This window comes from Xiphophorus hellerii, chromosome 12, assembly GCF_003331165.1.
Source record: "Xiphophorus hellerii strain 12219 chromosome 12, Xiphophorus_hellerii-4.1, whole genome shotgun sequence".
In the NCBI taxonomy this organism is placed as follows: domain Eukaryota; kingdom Metazoa; phylum Chordata; class Actinopteri; order Cyprinodontiformes; family Poeciliidae; genus Xiphophorus; species Xiphophorus hellerii.
In genome coordinates this window covers 17,575,930-17,598,455 of record NC_045683.1, presented here as the reverse complement: position 1 = coordinate 17,598,455, position 22,526 = coordinate 17,575,930, and the positions used below count along the sequence as shown (strand labels likewise).

Sequence of the window (22,526 nt, the reverse complement as noted above, 5' to 3'; positions counted from 1 at the left end):
TTTTTTTCCTAAAACAGTTTGTCAAAAAACATTTTTTAAATAAACCTAAGCCAAGCTGTTTTTCTTTGTTTGAAATAAAATATTTTTATGGACTTAGACTTTTCAGTCTCTTGTTTATTATTAATCTACAAAAAACATTTCATCCCAAACCGGCTCCCAGTTGCTACCAATGAGTCTAATCAGAACTATTCACTTTATTTTGATTGATAATTTAGTACTTTGTGAAGTATGCAGAGTAAATATAAATATGTTAAAATCTCATATAATGTTAAAGTACAGTAATTGTATGCAATATTTTTAAGGTTTTGTATTGCACCCAGTTCCATTCTTTGTGGTTCCGATCCCAGTTTTGGTTCAGTTCACTCTCATGACTAAGAGGTTTGGACATCTCTATGAACTTCCACATTTTGTCACTTTACAACCACTATCTTCAGTGCGTTTTACAAATCTGTAGTTTATGGAAGAGAGGGCACGGAGTCATGTTTGCAGTTTGACACAGGACAAATCCACACCAAAGGTTTTAGCTTTCTATTTGTAAAACAATATGAAAATCATGCACAATTATCCATTACTTTATGCAAGTTGTTTGTAAGTTGACAAAATGTGGTAAATTGTAAGAAACCTGCTGGTAGACGTTGCTTATATTACTATAACTAATGTTATGATCACAATAAATAATACTTGCTAATGCTTAAAATAGTGATGCTATTCTCTTGTAAGTAAACAATGAGCAGAATGTAGAAAATTTATTTAAACTGTCCGTCTACTATACCTACTGATCCTTGCAGAGTCGTGGTGCCTTTCTCCAGCAGTCAGTGGGCGATGATACGCCCTGGTCAGGTCCTAATCCATCACAGAGACGCAACGGACAAACAACCACACACACACACACATACACACACATAAGGAACATATGGAAAGCTCAACCTTCATGTATCTGGACTACAGGAGGACGCTAGAGAACCCACACATCCACAGGGAGGACTCAGACCAGGATTGAAATTCAGGGCCTTTTTGCTGCAAGACGACAGTGGTACCAACTGCATCATTATGCAGCCCTATTTTAAACAAAACAGAACAAAAAAAATCTAATGAACTTAAAAGCAGGTATGGAACAATTACTCGATTGGGCCTCTTTATGAACCATCACAGGCGACTAATTTTTTTTTTACCATGTTGGGTTTAAAACTGCAGAAAATAGCCAACACCAATCAAGGATGTACACAGGAAAGAAGTGTTAAAACTGAAATAAACATAGCAGCAACAGTGGGTCTTTACTGTTGGATCACTTTTTATTTCAAAGTTAAGTTATAAAAATGTCATTCCAGCTTCTCTGTAGGAAGAACAATGCTATTCAAATTGGCTCGTTGACTTTAAGCGTCAAGGATCAAGTACACATGGATCCTCATTAGACCAGTATGCTATCAGACATCTGCTCTGCACCTCTCAGCACATTGCAAAGCATCACTAAAGGAAAATGAGGGGAAGCAGTGAGATCACAGGGGAGAATATTAAAGCAACAGCGACTGTAAGGGAGCAGTCAGCCTGGGCCACAAACCTCAGTTCCCTGAGTTAGTAACAGATAAAGTCCCTATGGAGTCTGGAAACGTCACAAAGAAACATTCAGCTAGTTTTCATCTAGATGCTGTTTATCTTTTTGAAAAACGTGACTCTATTGTGCAAGCACAAACTAATAATTAGTTTAATTAGAAATATGATTAAAATTTAATGTATTTACTCTATTAGCAAGGCAACATATACAAAGAAGTACATTATCTTGTTGCAAATTAAATGCATGTGCATATAACTGAGCTTGTTAAAGCTCAAGGCTGGTCTAAAGAGGACTTGTTCTGCTGCTGATTTAAGCTTTTATTTTAATGCATCTGTATTAATATTCTCTGGTTTGGGACTCGTCATTTTATTTTTTACTGCAGTAAGTTCTACCATGCAGATCTAAGGTCTGTAATGAGAGCACAGTCGATCTGTTTTCCACTCAGAAGTGTATTCTCTTTTGTTGTTACAGTGCAATCAGGATTATAACTATGTACAGTCGTATTTATACAAAACAAATGCCCATGCCCTTCTCTGGCTTCTTATAAACAAAAAGTACAGGTAGACATAACTTGCAGCCAGCACGAAGGCTGAAATATTGCTTTGTTGTGAACAAAAACATTTGCCGACACAGTGATTCAGTGTGTTCATGCCCTGTGTGGTTCAGTTTGTCACATTAAAGTGTCTCTCCGGAGCAAAACATGTTATACTGTCGTCTTCAGGAGAGTGAGCCTCCGACAGACAGAGAATTGTGTCCACTGTGTTTCTGTGAATGAAGTAGGATAGCTGCTCAGGGTCTCAGCACCAAAGTGTCCATGTGAGGGTATCCAGTGGACTTTGGGTCTGTCCTTTAGGAAACTTCAGAGGTGGAGTCAGTGAGAGCCTTTGTCAATCAGCCAAGATATGTCTCCAGTCCTGCAACACAGCAACAGTGATCAGATCCTTGCAGATAAGAGCTTTATCACATTTTGAGCTGGGGGATAAGGTGCAGCTGCATGTAAGTGGTGAGTAAAAAGGATTAGCTCATGTTTTTCCATACTTGCCAAGCCGCGCTAACATCCTTCAGTTTTTGTTTGCACACAAAATTGAAAGACATGAGAGAGATGAAGATCAGTAGAACAACAAAAAGACAAGACAAAATGGACATTTTAACAGCGACATTTATAGACCAACACTGACATATAAGCCGCCATATTTGATGAAGAGACAATGTCATCTCACCTGTCACTGTTGAAGACATTATCTATTTTTTTCTTTTTGAAACACAAAGGTTTTTGTATCAAGCTTTTAGAAATACAGTAGCATGCATTAACTCAATACAGCTAACATGCAAAAAGTATTAATGTACTGTTGCTACTTCCTATAAATAGCAACATAGCACCTGACACCTGAGTCTAATAATGAGGTCGTTAGCAAGACTCTGCAAAACTTGACAACTGAGGAGGTAATTCAGCCATTTGATTCAGACATATTGGACCAGGAACATATCTAAAAGTTGCAGGACCCCAGTCCCTGGCTATAAACCAGCAATGGCCTTCAGGGACCAATTTTAACATTGGCTGTATGGTTTACCACCCAGGGTGCCGTGGCCTGATAGGGAAGCCACGAGCAGCCAGCATCCTTTTGCATGACCAGTCAACTCTGTAGGTTGTACATATCCTGAAAAGTTACAAAATGACATGTAACAATATTGTCTCAATGGGTTTTATTGGAGGACTGAGTATGTATTTAGTTCTGCAATGGAAACTCCAAGGCATCATTCATGCAAAAAATGAATGATGATCAAACAAAAATGCAGTCACTTGACTGAAATTAAATCTTAACTTTAAATTAATTGAGCAACTGAGGCGAGATTCGTGATTGTAAGAATGTATAAAATCTTTCTGGATTTTTTTACATTTTATTGATACGATAAACGTTTCTTTAAAAAACTATTATAAAAAAGAACTTTAGTGTTAAACGATATGCTTGATTGTATCATAATGTAAACCTAAACCTACCACAGCTTTTATTAGCTAATTATGTTTTCATGTTTTACATTTAGAACTTTTTTTTTTAAGTCCCTAAACTCAAACACCCACTACACTTTTTCCAAGACTTTAAAAATATAACTTCCAACTGCAATGAGTATAAAATCCCAAATGGAGACTTACTCCACGTCTCGCTTTTTAATTGTCTTTCCGGATCCCAAGACCTCTGCCACCCGAGATACGATGGGGTCATAGTTCATGCTGGCGACAGCAACCACCTCCTCGCTCCTTCAGATGGGAACAGAGCAAATGAACAATTGTAAAACAGTCCAAATATTTTAGTTAGTTTACAGTTTAAAAATGCAACAGTTACCTTGTATAAAAAGCAACAAATCGTAATTCATCCAGATCTCCTTGTATGATGACATCATCAAATCCATCACCATAACCTCAAAACATGGAAAAGGACACACAAAATGTTGGTTTTTGTTTTAAGTTTTCATCTTAATAGCTATGATGTGTTTCTTTTTCAGGGAGGATGTTCCTAAAGGCACTGTATGTATTTTGGAACAAAAAATACTCTCAGGAGGACAGATGATTGGACTGTATTAGATTTTAGATTAAACTGGTCTGTATTGAAGTGAATCTGACCAATTGACTTACATTACAATTAATAAGACTGATTTAGACTTAACTAGATTCAGTACAAATTGATATGAATTAGTTTGTTTGTTTTGTAAAGTACAGCAGAAATGTTAAAAATGTGATTTAATTCACTTTTAATACACCTCCTTATTCAGAAAATATAAATGTGGATTAATAATTGTTTTCTTTCATCTAAGTCAAGTAGAAGAAAATGACAAGAAATAATCAAATTGTGAAATGAAAATATCTAAAATCTAAAAAAGAGTAAGTCAGTTTCACACCTTGCTGTTAAGACACCAATGTCTATCTTTTTTAATTTTCCCCTCTAACAAACTTTGAAATCTCACTTAGAAGTTATATTTTTCTTCAAAATACTCCAGGTCAGGGAATATCCTCCACGGCGCCCTCCCCCACCTGCATAGCGAATGGTCTTCCCAAACATAGCCGACCAGAAGTAAGGCACAGTTTTGAACTCAGAGAGTCTGCCCATCATGCCGAGAGCTGCCACCCTGCCTGTCGGCGACAATGAAAGAAATAAAATAAATCTTACACACGTCTTTCACAGCTTCCCAAGTCTGAATCGAGCTTTGACCCGCTCACCGTGCACATGAGCCATCTGCCAGTGAGGGATGTTCACCTTCTTGTTGTTGCGAGGTGGGAAAGGAAATGTGACCACGTCTCCTCCAGCAAACACCCCGTCAACGTTTGTCTGCATCATCTACAGCAGAGATAAACTTTAGTGAAAAAAAACCCACAACAAAAGTAGACTTTTTACTCAGACCACAGAGGATTGCAGCACACCTTGTTCACAGGTGATGAAGCCCTTTGAGTCCAAGTGGATGCCGCTCTGTTTCAAAAACCCTGTTGCAGGAACACTCCCTGCAGAACCAGAAATGTCAACAGGCTTAACATGAAGGAGGCTGGCAGGAGAAAAGAGAGAAAGTACATTTACTACCTGCTCCGATGATGCACACGTCTGCACGCAGAACTTTCCCACTCTTCAGAACAACTTCCTTCAGCTGTGAAACAGGGGAAAAATGGTTCATTTTGATGTTAAAAGTAACTGCTGCACTTGTGTTTACTTAATTATGTCATGTTACATGGATAACATGTAACATGTTATTTCACTGTTACATGAATAAATACTTGAGATTTTAAGGTTTTCATATTCTACAGAGGAGACTGAGCAGTATGTCCTGCTATTTCTCTCACTTTCTGAATACCTGTCCATGTTGACCAATCATCTCCGACACTTCGTTCAGCATGTAGAACTTCACCCTGTTTGTCTCAAACAGCTGCAGAGATGAAGACACCTCAGAGTTACACTGAAACCACAACATGGACACTTTACAGCAGCCTCCACTTCTTTTCAATGATCAATCGCTGCTCCAATTTCTGGTGCAGTATTGACCAGCAGCAGAAACAACTAATGGGATTTGCATTTTAACCAGCAGCATATTCTCGGGGAGAATACTGATGATGGTGCAGTGGATGGGCTTCATGTTCACAAAGGCTTAAATTCCCAGGAGGGAGCCTTTACCTTCATTATGGCTTTCCCTACTTTCTCCCCAAGAGCTGTTTTGAAGGGGACCGGCTCGATCCCGATGACAGACACTGAGTGGGCCTTGTCAGTCAGAGCTGCAGCCACCTCCATACCTGCCAGCACAACAAAACACAAGGCATTGAGGTGGAAAATGCTTTCATGCATTTATTTTAATCTGTCTAAGCAAATCCCTCTCCATTTATTAGGACAGCTGCAACCTTAAAACAGTGAACATTGAAAACTGCTTACTCCTCTGCACCCTCTGACGTCTGCAGGTGTATCCTTGCAACAAGCTTTCTGTATTATATCTTCAAACTCATGGGAGCTATTCTTTTATTTGAGGAAGGTCCTTGAGAATTTAGAGGCAAAGAGAAAACCTCACAATCAGTGTGTTTTTTATATATTTGTGCATTAAAAAAAAGCATTTTTCTATACAGGGCCGTATTTAGTCTTCAATATTGTTTAGTCTGGTGCTAAATAACTCCCAGCATGACCGGGAGGACTTACAGTAGGTGTTCCCGCTGCAGCATCTGTGAAAGCACCACACTGCCCCCTGCTGTCCGACTTTTATATATCTTTCTAACTTTGCATAGAAACCAAAATAGTAACGTTGTCATAATTTAAAGCGCCAGTCACTCTCCAGCATAAAGCGGCTGCTTATGAGTCCCATCACACTGTTTTATTCCCTGAGCACAATAATTACACTGAATAGCAAAACTACACACTCTACTGAACCATTTTGTCACCATAAACAAAATGTGGACAAAGTAATAAACCTATAAACAACAACTTTAAGTTGGTATTTTTCAACTTTAAGTTGTTGGGTTTTTTTTTTATAGAACAACTCAAAGTAGAGCCTACTTATGATGTAGAAGGAAAAGATACATGGGTTTCGACATTTTTTAAATTAATAAAAACATGAAAAGTGAATTTGCATTTGTATTCGGCTCCCATGAGTAAATACTTTGATTAACCAGACTTAGCTCTAGTGTGGATATATGATGGATTTGCCAGCTTTGAAATGGCTTGCAGATTCTAATTTGTAAAATTGCTCAAGCTCAGACAGATTGGATGGATGGTGTTTGTGAAAATCGATCTATTAACAATCTATTAATAATAAATATATTTTTAAAAGGAGCAATGTGTTTTTCCTCACTTAGCTTTTTTATCTTGGATTTTTAAAAATGTATTTAAGTAATGACACCAACTGGAAGTGTCCCAAGAAGTGACTTACTTATTACCTTTTATCTTTTTGAATCCTTTTACATTTTTTTATCAGGCTGTTTTAGCCTATTTTTGAGCTTTGGGTATATTGTATAATCATAAGCATAAAAAACAATGCTGAGCTGTTTTGAACATTAAACATAATTTTTTTTATTTTATTTGAATTTTCTTTAATTGAGCATGAAAAAGGCTTGTGCTACAGGCAAATATTGTGCAAAATCAGACTATCGTAGGGTGCAACCTGTTTTGGAGAAGGGATGGTAATTAAAACTCTATGGTCAATAAGACTGGTAAAGAAAATAAGATTTTGTACTAAAATATTATTATAAAACCTTCCCCTGAATCTAAGAACTTTGTTGAAATGGTTAAATACAAGTTTTTGTCTCACCAACAAAAGATGTTCCCACAATCACGGCGTTCTTGTTGTTGGCAAGCCTCGCTATGCTGTTAGCATCCTCAGGCGTCCGGAGATGGAAAACATTCCTGACGTCTTTCCCCTTGTAGCTCATCGGTTTTGGTCTTTAAAACAATTAAATCAAATTAGGCATTAAGAGTTTCAGACAGAATTAATCATTTTTTCTTACTTGCTTCCTGAAGCAATAAAGAGTTTCCTGTACTCCATCCTCAAGCCGTCTTCAAACGTTACAGATCGAGTCTTAACATCCACTGCTACAACCTAAAACAATTGTTGGAGACTTTTTGCTTAAACAAACTTAAAATATAAAATAGTTTCATTTTTTTTTTAGATAAATTGTCATAATCCAAAGTCCCTCACCTCTTTTTCTGTGAGCAGCTCAATGTCATGGTCCTGTAGGAAGTCCATGGAGCGTAACCTCAGCTGCTCTGCTGTGCTTTCTAAAGACTGAAGACAAAGTTACAAACACAGAACAAAAACCTGTAAACCGCATTTCTATTTCACCTTGTCGAAAATTGTTTAAAGATAATTTGAAACGTAATATTATGATGGTATTCTAAGCCATCATCAGTATAATTTGTGGACATAATAAAAAAACTATTAATGTTCTTTTCTTTAGTCAATACCAAGCCTTGCATCATTTGAACTTCTTCACATTTTGTCACGTTTCACAACCACAAACTACACCAAATAAGGTGTGGCATATATGAAATGGGCTGAAATGTGTTTACAATTACAGATCTGACAAATGTTTTGTGTATTACTATTTAGACCCTGGAGTCAAATGTTTATAGAACCACAGTTTACTGCATTTTTACCCCACCTTTTCACATTTAGACCCCCAAATGTTTGCTCATTCTTCTTTGTAAAACAGCTCAATCACAGTAAGATTGGATGGAAATTAGCAATTTTCAAGTCTTGCCACATATTCTCAGTTTAATTTAGTCTTGACTGGCTCATCTATTCTAACATATGCATATACTTTAATCTAAATAATTGTTTTGTAGCTTTGGTTGATGGTTTAGCACCATCTTCTTGTTGGCCTGTAAACCTTTGCCTTATTCTCAAACTCTTTGCAGCTGCAGACAGATTTTTATCCAGCATTGTCCTATTTTGCTCCATCCATCTTCCCATTAACTCATCTGCCACTTCAAAGCTAAGCTCTACTTTGTGTTGATCCATCAAATAAATTCCTAATAAATGACATTTAAGATTGTGGTGGTTGCTTTCCTGAGGCTCTGTAGAGCTGTCCAACTCTCAACTTTCTTAAGCTTGGCTGCTGCACAATGAGTAGCTGTTGCCTAAAGAGCCACTGACCAAAGCAGCAACTCTGCAGTCTCTTATGTAAGCTTCCCGACATAATGAGCTGCGTCTCAGTGTATAAGGCTGGAGTCTGTGTACAAACCTTACTCAGTTTAGGCCTGTCATACGGAGGATGTCTGTCCATGGTGCACATGACGATGCGATCTGTGAAGCCTTCTTGCCTCAGTGTCTCTGCACACACCAGGCTCGCTGGACCTGGCGACAAAGTCACAAATTTCAACCCTAAAAACTATTGTCTTTTAAGAAGAAGGTTGTGGAAATTGTGTTTGTTTTTTTTTTTCACATTAAAAACGGTGTCCTACACCAACCTGAGCCGATGATGAGAACATGGCTGAAGCCTGTGTTGGAGTTGATGACGGCCTGAACATCGGGACATGGGTTTCAATCTCTTTTGTGACTGAAGTGCCTAAAATGGTATTAAAGATTAATGAATTCATTAGCAGCTTTGTTCAACTTTACCCAGCAGTGCCTGCAGAACATTTTCACATTTTGACAAATTATAAAACAAAGTACAGAGCTTTGAAAACTTCAAAGAGTGGCGCTTCATCTATCATCTGCGCATGGTACAGCTGCAAACCAACCAAGACATGGACATCCAACTAAACTGACAGGCAAGGCATGGGGAGCACTAACGCCTTAGATGCAGTAACAAACTATCTAGGAGCTGCAGAGATCCACCAATCAAGTGGACAAATCTGTCAACAAGATATAAGTTTTGCAGTCCATAAATGACCTTCACGGATATGTGAAGCTATTGCTGAAAGAAAGCCACAAACTTGCCAGAGTTGATGGAAGGATACAGCTAAAAACAGAGCAGGAAGACAACTTATTAGAGGCTGCAAAGGACTGTCAGCAAATAATCAACCACCTTAAACTAACAGCCGGATCTAAAACCGAATAGTTTAGATGAAAGCTTGTTCATGTGTTAGGATGGACTAGTCAAAGTTTAGCTGACAATACAAACTGTAAAGCCATTACTTGAATTTTGTTCTCCATCCAGTTAGAGTCAAAGCAATTTTCCAAAACGGACAAAGCAATTACCTGAGACTGCAGATGTCCAACAGTGGTGAAGACATACGCTAATTGCAGTGATTCTATGAAGTGATAACTTGGAGGAGATGAACACAAATCCATGCCACACTTTTAAGATTTACATCTATACAAATCTTTGGAAATCATCAATACTTTTCCGATTTCAGAATTTTGCTCAGTTTGTTAATAATACATGACAAGAAACTCCAATAAAATCCACTGAAGTCTGTGGTTGTAATGTGACAAAATGTGAAAAAGTTTTAGATAAAATATTCCCATACTTTTTTTGTTTGTTTGTTTCTTACCTGCTTGTTTGCACGAATTATCACCTTGTCCTTTTCAACTCTGACCTGGAGCAAACAGACATCAGCGACGTGTTCACTTTTTGATAAGGCAGACAATGTGTTACGAGGGACCAGCAGCAGGGAAGGTCACCTGGAAGGTAGGCAGACTGTCCAGACCTGGGAAGTCCTCTATGTCTCCTGTTGCTGTGCTGAAACAGGCGCCGTGCCAGGGACAGCGCACATGTCCTTTAGATAGGACACCTACAAGGAGAGATAGTAAGTCAAAGGTGTCCCAGTGATATAAAATAATAGTTGCAATGATAATCAACATAACTCTGACCTTTGACCAGTGGTGCTCCGTAGTGCGGACACTTGTGGGCCATGGCGGAAAACTCCCCGTGTTGTTTGATGAGCAAAGCTCTGCCACATCCCAGATCGACCTCTCGCATTCTGTCCCAGGCGCAAAAACAAAACAAACGATGAATTCAAGGGGAAAACAAAATGATGTATAATTTGAAAACAGCTACAGTGCCTTGCAAAATCATTTGTTGTTTCACAGTATCTGAGCCTGCATTTAGTTTTCTGGTTTTTATATTGTTAGCATAAAAAAGTCTGTATTTTCTATATACCTTTATTCATCATTCATCACTATTTTCTTTGCTGCCATTTATTCCCTGCTTCAGGGCTTAAACTTAGACACAGCTAACTCATTAAATAATACTAAATGATTCTGGATGGTAACACAAGCCTAATATAGAAGTAGATTCATTCATATGTGTAAAGTTAGCATATCAACCAGCTGAAACTAGAACAACCTATCAGACTTTTGCTGTTGACGTCCAGCCTGAGCTCCAGGGAACAGATCCTCAATCAAAGCCTTGGTAGAATCACCATTAGAGCTTTATTTAAGACTTTTTTCATTAGTCACATTACAACAACAAGCTTCAATGTATTTTATTGGCATATCCTCACATTGATGTGTTATCCCTGAATAAAAGAGTAAAACAAAGACCCTTAATCATTAAATAGCCTGTGCTGCTGTTCTGTGGAGGTCCGTTAGGGAGTACTAGTGGACAAACGGCACCATGAAGATCAAGAAAAAAAGACGGGTCAGGGAAAAAGTTGTGGAGAAGTTTATATCAGGGTTAGGTAGTAAGAAAATATCCACTGCCTGAAAATATGAAAAGAGCCAAGAGTCACATGGTAACCATGGATGAGCTGCAAAGATCCATTACATATCTCACAACTCCATGAAAGAGTGGGAAGAAGAAGCCACTGTTGAAAGAAAGCTTTGAAAAGCTCAGTTTCCACTTTGCAACATTCTGATCAGAAGAGTCCAACTTGAAACTTTTGACCGACATGCAACACACTGTGTGTGAAGGAAAACTAACAATGTAGATCACTCTGAGCACACCATGCAAGTGGCAGCATACACTATGCTTGACTTATAGATACAGGACATGGTTTAGCTCAACGTGTCCTAGTCAAAGTGCAGTCTCAGTGATCTTAAGCTGCCTTACAATAAAGAATGAGCAAAACATCCAGTGAGTAAGTGTGCAAAGCTGGTAAAAATGTTCTTTAAAAGACTTGAATTGAAGCGAAAGGTTGAATAACACGACATGCCACATATTCTTCTGATTTGTCAAAACAAAACTGAAAACCAGGTATGTTTTTCCTTCCTCTTAAAAAGTAAAGAATACTTTGTTTTGCTGTATCACATATATTTTAATAAAAGACAATGTCTAGCATAATAAAATCTTTAAGGTGCAGGGGATGCAGGAGTGAAAGAAAGCAGAATGATCTGCTTCTTGTAAAAAATATTAAGTAAATATATGATTCCTTTTTCCTTACTGTCCATTTTCCAGGTCTTTAACGTGACACACAGAGGCCTCCACATAATCCCGGGAGTTGTGGTTGAGCGGCAGCAGCATGGAGTCTTCGTCAGAGCTGTGTGCCAGGGCCCCATTCAGTCTGCAGTCAGCGAAGGGGCTCGCTTTGCCATTAGGGGACAGGCCGTCCACTTCTTTTTCTTTTTCCAGGAGAGAGAGCTCCACTTTGACTTCAACTACACAACACAGACATGTGGTTCTTAGAAACCGAATAAATAAATGCGTACAGAGCAGTCACTACTATGCCACAGTTAATATCAGTGACCAAATTATTTCAGACAGAAATAGACTGAAACTATTAACAAATAAACATCTTAATGTTGGCTGATTGCTAGTGTTAGCTTTCCTTAAAGCACTACACTTTTAATACAGTTTTCTTGCCCCATTTTTTCTTTTACTTTCACACCAGTATGTTATGGGAGTGTTTTTCCTTTAGGAAAAGAGAGTTGTTTACAACTTTGGATCACATTGACATAGACGTCTCCACAACTTGGACAAATGAAAGCAGTGTTCAGGAAAGAAATAGATTTTCAAGAATATCCTTTTTCATTCTAATTTTGGGCTCCCTTCACCTTTTTCTGTCATTTAGAGAATTAGTCATTTTTCCACTCGTGCTCTTGATCATGAACAAAATCATGAATCAATGTGCTTTGAAAATGTATTGCCCTCCTCACCTTTTTTTGGTTTTGCTTTTTAGTCACACATGTTTCAGATCAACAAGCAAATAATAAAGATAACTTTCATTATTGTATTTGATGAAAAGTGCTGCCATAACCTTGCCCATTTGAAATTTTACAGTAATAAATCACCAATGTCAATGTCAATGTCAATGTCAAATTTATTTGTATAGCACTTTAAAAACAGGTTTAAAACTGCACCAAAGTGCTGTGCAAAAACGATAATAAAATAAGTTGATAAAAAGAAAAAGAAAAATATTACAATAAAAGAAAACAAAATCCATATATATTAAAATAACATTTCTGAAAGTAAAACAACACATTTAAACTACTAAAAAAAGTATCTTTCAGTTTCTGCTTTCCTGAAGACAAGACGAACATTTTTGTCATGTATGGATTCAGTTTCTTTAGGACAATGCGCCGCCGTCGGCTCCAAGATTGTGGATGTGGAGAAGGCGCTGTGTAACTCCAGCTTCACTGCAGCAGGCTTTATCTGTTCGGCTGGAAAAATGTGCTGATCATTCCGGTTCTTACACAGTAATCTGCCTGGAATTTTCTCCTGCTGAGCAAGTCTTAATTAAAATCAATGGAAAATCGTAATAGTGAGAGCAATTGCACAAGTGGAGGAGAAGGGGAGACTGTTATGTGCCTATGAGGAGAATCTCCAGACGCTACTGTAATGCAACGACTCTTAGCTCTCAACTTCTGAATAGTGTATGTGATTGTGAATATGTTTTCAAAGCGCTTTGAATGCAGCTGTCATTTACTTGCTGTGCATTGTGTAAAGAAGTGAAACAGACATGAAAAAAACACAGGATGTTTATTTGCTGCTGTGTGACTTCACTGTATCAGCAGGTTTTCAGCATATTTTCATGCAAATGAGTTGGTACAGAGCCACATCTTTAAAGCCCTCCATTCCTCATGCAGCCCATGTTAGAACCATTTACCCTCCAATAAAGGCATTTAAATAGCATTTGCTGCATATCTGAAACTTTCCCACCTCAACAGTGAGCAGCTGACATGAAGACACCATAGGTGGAGATGATGATAGTTGTACAACAAAGAACTTCAATGAGCTTTAGATGCCAAAAGTGAACAATTCTCTAGGTTTTCTCTGAACAGCCTGTCCGACAACCAATGCATATGACAAGACTAAAGTCTATTAGTGTCTTCCTAATGATCCTGAGTATAGCTGCTGCTGCTACTTTCTCTGTGACTCCCATCATTGGATCGATCAACTCTCAAAATACTAAAAACTCCCAAGACATTCTAGGAAGGGGAAATGTGGATTTACAAAACTTAGAAAACACTTTAGGGCGTTTTTCTAAAATGCTGCAGATTCCGACATGATCAATTCAAACAACTGTAAATTGGTGTAAGATCTGAAGGAAGGCCAAAACTGATGGAAGGAAACGGGTGAGGGTGTTTAGGAACGACTCAGGTGGCACCAACGTGCTAGCCTAGCATGTACTATAAGATGCTGGACCAGCACTGTCAGCACTGAAACCAGTTTAACAACAACACGGACTCACATGGCCAGAGAAACGCCTGCAAAGATCGTATTTAAGTAAAACAGCACCTTCAGTTTCCTCAGCCTTTTCTCAAATACAGGGCGACTGTGGGGTTTTCTAACAGCACAATGATCCCAAGCACTCATTGAAGTAGTTTTGTAATAAAATAAACTGAAAAACAGAGCTCTGACGTGGTCCTAGCCCTATTTAAATTAAAATATTGTGCTTAAAAGCAGCATATATCCCAGGAGACTGACCAGTTTAAATGACCTTAGTCAATTCTACCAAGAACAGGGGTGAGACATCCAGTCAGAATTATGAAAAGAAGTTTGTTGATGGCAACAAAATTCTTTTGAGCTTACTGATAGGGTCACTGGGCATATTTTAGTCTGCATCATTTTATAATATCTGCCCTGTGATATCTGATGCTGTGTGGATTAGAGAAAATCCACAGTAAATGTAGACTTGTGCATCCAACACATGTTTCTAAAAAACATTGCACTTGCTCATGGAAAATGAGTAGTTCAGATAAATCTTTAAAACACCTAAATTAAAAGTAAATTTGTGGAATGAGTGCATATACAGTATATATATAGACATAGGTCAGGGCTTGTGAGACGTATGACTTCAGGGACTTTTTCAGTTCAAAATTTCCCTCGTGCATCACAGAAATTTGTATTGAATTTATTATTGAGTTTGTTTACTTTTGGCTCAGGAGTTCCTCATAGTAGGACGTGCCTGGAAAACCTCCAGAGTGGAGTGGGGGGATTTAACCCAGAGGACATCCTGACCTCAACTGACCCCCTTCAACGCAAAGGAGCAACAGCTTTGAGCTCCTCTCAGTAGACAGAGCTCCACACCTGGAGGCTGACCCGGATGTCTTTTAGTAATTATCTATGAACACAGGTGAGGGTCGGGACATAGACGTACAGTTAAATCATGAGGTTGTCCTTTTTGGCTAAACGCTGGCGCCATCAATGCTTCTCTCCACCTCCATCCAAGACACTTCATCTCCTTCATACACTCAGCCCCAATACAGATGACCTACTCTGGCTAATCCAGTCATAAAGATTGAAGTCTTACAATAGTCCTTAAATTTTTTTTTTTTTAAACAATTGCTGACTCAAATAAAGTAGACAAATGAATAACTGCAGTAAAATTAGAAGTCTAAACTACTGTGTTTTTGCTTTTTACACCCATTTGTTTTTAATGTTTGAAGTTCACTTTGGTCTTGGCCTCACTTGACTAGCTGTTAGCTCATGACTTCTGGATCAACTAGCCTGGATTTATACAAAAAACTGGAAAGATATTTGCTGCTGGTAGGCTATTAACTGTTGAAATTATTAACATAATCTAAAAAAATCTTGAGTCTTTAATTTACATTCGAAGAGCACGTCTTTGTTCCCCTCGTCCTCCTTCTCTCCACCGTATGATGCATATCAAACAGAGACATGAAAACATGTTCTGTTCAGGATATATTTGAGTCTCAGTATGTAATCCTCTTTTGATGAAGATGCTACAGAGAGCTTTTAGCTTCCTCCCACACAAAACATTGTACTGCAAGCACAGGAGGCTGAGATCATGTGCACAGCAGAATTTGGAGGCGGCCAGAAAATTATTCAAACCGAACAGTTTAATTTATTCTACATCTAGTTTGTGTTTCGTTTCCTGAAGCCTCTGAAAACAAGAAAAATAAATGTCTTTATAATAATAATAAGCCATTTTTTAGAGACCTAACTTTTTGGCAGACTTGTCCTTTGGTCACATTGATATGTTTGGCTATTCTGATTAGTTTTATACCTGAACATACATCCCAACTGTGAAGTACAGAGGTGGCAGCATCTTGTGAAGGTGTTTTGCTGCAGGAGGGACTGGTGCACGTCCCAAAAATGATGGCATCTTGAGGAAAGAACATTATGTGGAACGATTGAAGCAACTTCTTGAGACATCAAACAGGAAATTAAAACTTGAGGACAAATGGACAATGATCGATCCAAAGCATACACCCAAATATGCTACAAATTAGCTTAAAGATGACAAAGTCAATATTTTCAAGTGTTAGTCACAAAAGCCCTGATCTCAGTCCAATAGAAAATTTTTAGATTTTTAGAAATGCATATGAGAGCAAGGCAGCCTTACACCAGTTCTTTCAGGAGGAATGGGACAAAATTATTTGGGAATTGAGAAGATTTAGGGACAACCAAAATGTTTTCACCCAGATCACAGAGTTTAAAAGCTAATTAAACCATATATCAGGCAATCATAAGTAAACTTCTGAACCTGGACTCTAAATCTCCTTCAGGACATGAGTTTGGATAGCCTCTTTCTTACCTGCTTTGGGTTTGGAGAAGCATCCTCCCATGGTGGGCCCAGGAAAGATGGACACCAAAAAAAGGGGGGGAGGATGAGAGGGCAGGATTGGGGGGAGGAAGGAGAGGTGTGGTCAGATCGTCGGACCAGACTGAGTAGCAAAGAGAGGAAAGTGATGCAGAACGGGTGGCATGAAACCCTGCAAGTCGAAGATAGCCATTGCACACACCAGCTCTTCTATATAATCTGTGAAAAAAGGAAAAAAAAAAGACATGAAAATGATACGGCTCACAGCTATGAAAACCTACCAGCTTTACAAGGATCAAACCAACTATTTTAAAATAAAACAAGTTATTTAATCTAAGCAGGGAAAAAATGCTTTCAATTATCTCAATTTAACAATCAGCATTTATGACTTAAACTTTCAATTTTGGTTTCTTAATTCTATAAGGACAGCTGTGCATAATTATTATTCTACTCCAACCGGGGTGTGTGTGTGTGTATGTAAAATGTAAATGCTTGTCAAAAGGAAGTCATTTTGTTAATTAGGAACATTTTCACACACGTTGCTACCTTTGTTCATGCATTTTGTATGGGAACTTGTTAAATATTAACCCCACTCCAGCGCCTATAAACTTTCCTGTCAGACAATGTTTTCAAGGGAACCAGAGGCCCCTTGAGTTTCAAAGCTCCCCGTTGTCTTGTTTTGTTGCCAAACTTCACATTTCTGCCAACTCGGCTGTCTCACGTTTGATGTGGTACGTTACACATGTGGTGCTCAGTGCCATGAATCTGAACACATACAATGACAGATGCATCACTCAGTTTGCTGCAATCCATCAACCAATTATCCTTTACAAGCACAGAGACTGCTTGATATTCTGAGCACATCTAAATGTGCTAAATCTGGTTGCTTAAGTGTTTACACTTTACTTCTCTCTTTTTCTCACAACAAGATGCCATTTTGTAGCAAAGAAATGAGTCCTTCAGAAATTACATAAGTATAACACAACTTGAAAGAATAAACACAGGTTTCTGCCCTATAACATAAAATAATATTTGTATATGTTCTAATGAAAACCTGGCAAAGAAGCCTAGAAATCCCTGACATTTGTAAAATTTTAAACTGCAATTTCAATTATTTGACTTCAAGTTAATAGTGCCTCATCATTTATGTTGTATTAAAGTGTAATAAGCCTGAAGGAACACTGCTGAGGCTGACTTTGCTGTCATGTCCATGGTGTTAAATATGCAGATCACATGCACATTCAATTGCCTTGCAGAAAGACTGAGAGAACAACCAGTGATATATGAAGTGGTAAAGTTTATTTCTTGTAAGAAATATGACAAGTCACATTTAGTGTCCTGCAGATGGAGTAAAGCTTCTTTTTCAGCATTCCTGCATAAACTCCTCCACATATCTGAACTTTCCTCCAGAGAGCCATCACCCATGTTGCAGATTTCACTTGCTCAAAGCCCTTCCCCAAGCGAGACACTGCATGGAAAAACTTGCCTCTCGCATGTTGCGCTTTAATTATTTGTCACAACTGAAATTTTGATGAATAGCACTGGAAAGCCGAGAGCTATTTCACACTGGACTTCCAAGAAACGCAAGATATTTTGTGCAAAAACCAAAGTAGGTTAAGCAGATTTGGTCGCCACAACATATGACGCAGATCCCGTTCTGTCGCTGTTGGGCCTGTCCCCGAGCAGTGCTAGTAATCCTGCTAGCAAACAAGCTGTCAGTTTCACTACGACTGTATTACCTGTTACTGGAATTATATTGCAGGGGAGAATTAGAGAAACGCAGCTCCCGCTTGGAAGTGGGGAGGCCCCGCTTGTTAATGAACGCTGAGAAGCTGGAAGGTCTACGCTCCACCTAAAGGTCACTTCCATCAGTCAGAGCCAAAGTCGGAATTCGCATAGGGATTTGCAATCAGTGATGGCATCACTGATTGCAAATCACTACAAAGAAGAATGTCACAAAATCTCAAACTGATTGCAAGGGTAAATGTCACCGAGGACTGATTTTAAACTTCACATGTAACAAAATGTGACATTTAATAACAGAATTTGTAATTTTTCACCCTGATGTTACACTACAATCAAAGGCCTCAACATATCTTGTTGCAATTGATAAAACAATGCAGACACGCAAATAAATGTGAAGCTGAAGGAAAATGAAGGAGGGATTTAAATCTAAAAAGTGTGGCAGGGATTTGTCTTGAGCTCTCGCGTGTCTGTGAGAAAACAACTTTTTGCTGCAAAGAGCAGCAAAAACTTTTGCAAAGAGCTGCAGATCTACTGTCGCTTGTTCTGCTTGTTAAAATCGTTGATTAACCATTATCTGAATCTTCCGTCTTTTTCTGCTGAAACAGTTTTTCTTTCGTTATTCATATTACCATCAACTCTCACCGGCGTGCCTGTCCCTAATGAAGAAAAACAACTCAGCTGTATGATGCTGCCACCACCATGTCTCACCCTGGTGTTCAGGGAAGTGTCAGTCATTTTTACAACTAGGATTTTCTACTTACAACTCTTACATAAAAGCCAGATTTATGCAGGGCACTGTAGTTGCCCCATCAAGAGATTCTCCCACCTGAGCTGTTGATCCCTGCAGCTCCCCACAAGTTAGTATGGGCCTCTTGGCTGATTTTCTGATTAAAACTCTACTTACTCCGTCTGTTAGTTGAGGTGAACTGACATAGGTTTGCAGTATGCAATACTCTTTGCATTTTCAGATGATTAATTAAAACATGCTCTATAAGATGTGCTAGGCTTAGGATATCATCTTATAACCCAATCCTAATTCTAGCTCTAAATTAGGTCATTTTTGAAGGGAAATGGTTGCACCAGATTATACAGGATTTAGAGGCTTCAAAGTAAAGTGGACAAATATTAATGAAAGTCACAACATTCAGATTTTATTTCTAAATTATATTTAAAAATATGCTCCTTTCACTTTGCAATTATGTGCTACTTTGTGCTAGTCTATTACATGAAATGGCTGCTGGTTGTTTTCATTAAACAGCTCACTGGCAGACCTGTCAGTTTGGACTGGTAGAAACGAATGACGTTTTGTTCACTTCGCTGTTATAAGATACTTTGAGTTTTTTACCAGAGTTGCTGTGTAATTCAAAAATGCCCACATTTGATGATGGAAGCAAATGAGACGACAATAATTCATTTAAATCAAGTTTTTTTTGCATTTAGAATGTAAAAATTGCTTGAAGCATACATCGTTGTTAGGAAAGCAAAGTATACAAAAACAAATCCTGCTTACACAAGTTCACACAAAAAAAGTAAAGCCTTGTCAAAGTATCAAATGCCACAACGTGACTTGGTAAAAAAAATAAAATTGCCCACTCTAGCTTACAGAAGTTCTCAAAGTCTATCCAAGAGGGCAATGTTTGTTCAAAGTCTTTATCACCTAACAGATTTTTATGCCTAATTTATTGCTGGTGTACAGAGTCAAAAATTTTAATTTATTCTTCAAGGAATTTGGGTGGTTTCTAGGATTCACTGTGATTCCAAAGGATTAAATATCTACTCTTCATCATAAAAACACATACTTTCTTCTTAAAGAAAAGTAGTATTAGGGCGTGTTGCATCAGTTTTTTTAATACTGATGTACACTATGGGTTAGCATACGATTCTAATTAACTATATTGAGGATGTATAAATGTATATCCAAATTACATTTTTTGGAAATCATTGTATGTAATGGTTATGGAACCACAAACATGTCAGTAACATCTAAATTAAGTCAAATGCGTAAATGAAGGGAAGAATTAGTTTGTAACAAACAAATATATCTGTTTTTATTCACTATCTTCACACTTAACTAAACAGATCCTCTGGTCCTGATCTGAATAAAAGACAAACATTTCAAACACCTTATTTGGCCACACCTGTCTCTCACAGACTGGCTTGGGAGCAACAAGATAAGCTTTGGGAATTATCCTCAGGTTGAGTAAAGAAGTTGTTGAGTTTTACCAGGTGCAAGTATATTTTTTTTGTTGTCGGCTTAATGAAACTTTCAAAATCAACCAAACTGAGAGTTTTTAACTTTGGGTTTGTTGGTGGTAAAGTTCTGGCATCTTTGCTTGATCATAGTGGAAGGTGATGGGAGCAACAGAGCTTTTCTGAATAAATCCCACCTGAAGCAAAGATACAACAAAATGACACAACAAGATGTCCTTTTACTCGCTCTGGCTACACTATCAATAAGACAATATTTGCTGTACAAGGTATCAAGCTAATTAATTACTCTTCTAAAACATTAATGTTTGTCCCTTGTTGTTAAATGACTCCAACAAAATGCTTGCCTGCACTTCTTGCTGAAAATAACTGAACAAAGATGAAATGTGATGCCGAGATGTGAGCCATATTTTCACCAGATTACCGAGGTCACAGTTAAGCTTTGAAAGGAATTCAAAAACAAACTCTGAGTTGTAACAATGCACCACTTTAGTTGCCACGTGGAATTAAAAAAACATATCATTCAATTGTTTCTGTTATTTTATACGGTAATATTAACATAATTTTAAAATGCGTAAATGTAACCCTAGGTGTCTGAATATGCCATTAAATTCCCTAAAGCCACAGCTGCAGGACAAAGGCACAAGCGAATTGTTTCAGGTCACTTTGCCGCCGCCTTGAGCGATAACCTCTCCATGATGTCATGGAAAACTAAAACTGAGCTTTATAAAAGGGGTGTGCACCCCTGCAGGGGAGCTGTGCTTCCACGTAACGGTTTTCTAATTCCCAGTTTCAGCGAAAGCACAAATTTAAATACCTGCAATTCTTCTGCAGCAACTCACAAAGATATTCACCATTTTTGATGTTCTGAGAGACATTCACTGGCTCTATCTGCGTCTTCGAACTAGTAACTATTATTTATTGTTTAACAAAAGTGATGAGAACTGACCATATTCTGCTATGTGATTTCAGCTGACAAATTGTGGCCACACTGTGCTTGTGACTCCAGGGGGGAAAAAGTACTGAGTCCCAGACAAATAAATAAACAAGATTTACTCTGAATGAAGCAATGGAGAAAGATGAATTAACACATTTTTCCAGTTATTCAAACAGCATCTCAAAATAACAGGAGAAGAAGAAAACAAGCTGGGCTACATTTCTCTGACTGTAAGAGGAATAAATCAGCTTACCAGTGTGCATGGAGCAGGTGCACTGAGGTCCTGTCAAACTCTCCCACAGCTCAGCCTCCGATGCAGGGCATGGCAGCAAGAGTTTCCTAGCTGTCCCTCTCCGGTGATAACTCTCTCCTCTGGAGTATTCCCAGGTCGACTGTCCCTCCTCTGCTTCTTGATGCAGCAGAGGTTCCAGAGAGAGTGTGTCAGAGTGTGTTTTGTATGTGTATACAACAAGACGCGCCCCTCCAGCAGCAGACTGAGCTGACCGGTCGTGGGAGTCGCTCTCTTTCTCTGGCCGAGCCTGAAAATGCAGCACGGAGGACCTTTGCCAGTTTCTCAGCTGTATGCAGTATTGATGGAGTTGCTGAGGGGATGCTAACACAGCATGAATCCTCACCGTTCCCTGCTCTTGTCCTCCCACCCCTCCTCTTCTGTTTCCCTGAGCGGAGGCACCCTGTTTCCCTCTCTCCTTCTCTTTCTCTTGTTGTTCCCTTCAAACCCTCTCAGCCTCCCCTTTAGATGTCAAAGACATGACTTGCCAGTTAAACCTGATCAAAGACTTGCTGCGCCGCATGCTGACTGCTCACTCTTTGCACTGCCTGCTTCCTCTGCTGCAGTGCATGCATCAGCTGTTGTACAACTCGTCCACGTTGATAGTTTTCACTCTGGCCACACATGAAAAGAACGGCTGAAAACATTGACACAGCTCTTACTGTGTGCCTCACATTTGTCAGTGTGATCAGCAGAGGGAGAGGTTGGAAATGCAGTAGTTGCAGTGGATGCAAAGTTCTCCCATGTATGGCAAGCAATTTGTGTAAATATTTTTCCTCCTTGAGATCCAGTTATTTCTGCCTGCTGAATGTGCTCACATGTCTTCCAATCATACATTTGTTCAACTTGGTGCAATATTTTCTTGTACTAGCTTCAGACCGCAATTACAAGTAGAACCAGAAGTCCCAGTAAACCAAAGTATCTCATTTGTAAAGCAAAACTGCT

The 22,526-nt window shown here is 38.6% G+C and overlaps 1 protein-coding gene across 1 annotated transcript; it reads right to left on the bottom strand.

Annotated features, from left to right (window-relative positions):
- Positions 1-513: 513 nt before the first annotated feature.
- On the bottom strand, positions 514-22,241 carry aifm3 (AIF family member 3). Its single transcript, XM_032579748.1, is given in 23 exon segments — positions 514-2,466; positions 2,591-2,611; positions 3,705-3,809; positions 3,895-3,970; positions 4,581-4,679; positions 4,767-4,884; positions 4,968-4,979; positions 4,981-5,045; positions 5,122-5,185; positions 5,390-5,461; positions 5,707-5,822; positions 7,322-7,452; positions 7,518-7,609; positions 7,709-7,795; positions 8,754-8,866; positions 8,980-9,034; positions 9,036-9,077; positions 10,009-10,053; positions 10,139-10,248; positions 10,328-10,437; positions 11,839-12,052; positions 16,396-16,620; positions 21,546-22,241. Coding segments are annotated over 22 exon segments (1,821 nt in total). The 5' UTR covers positions 16,427-16,620; positions 21,546-22,241; the 3' UTR covers positions 514-2,423.
- Positions 22,242-22,526: the final 285 nt, after the last annotated feature.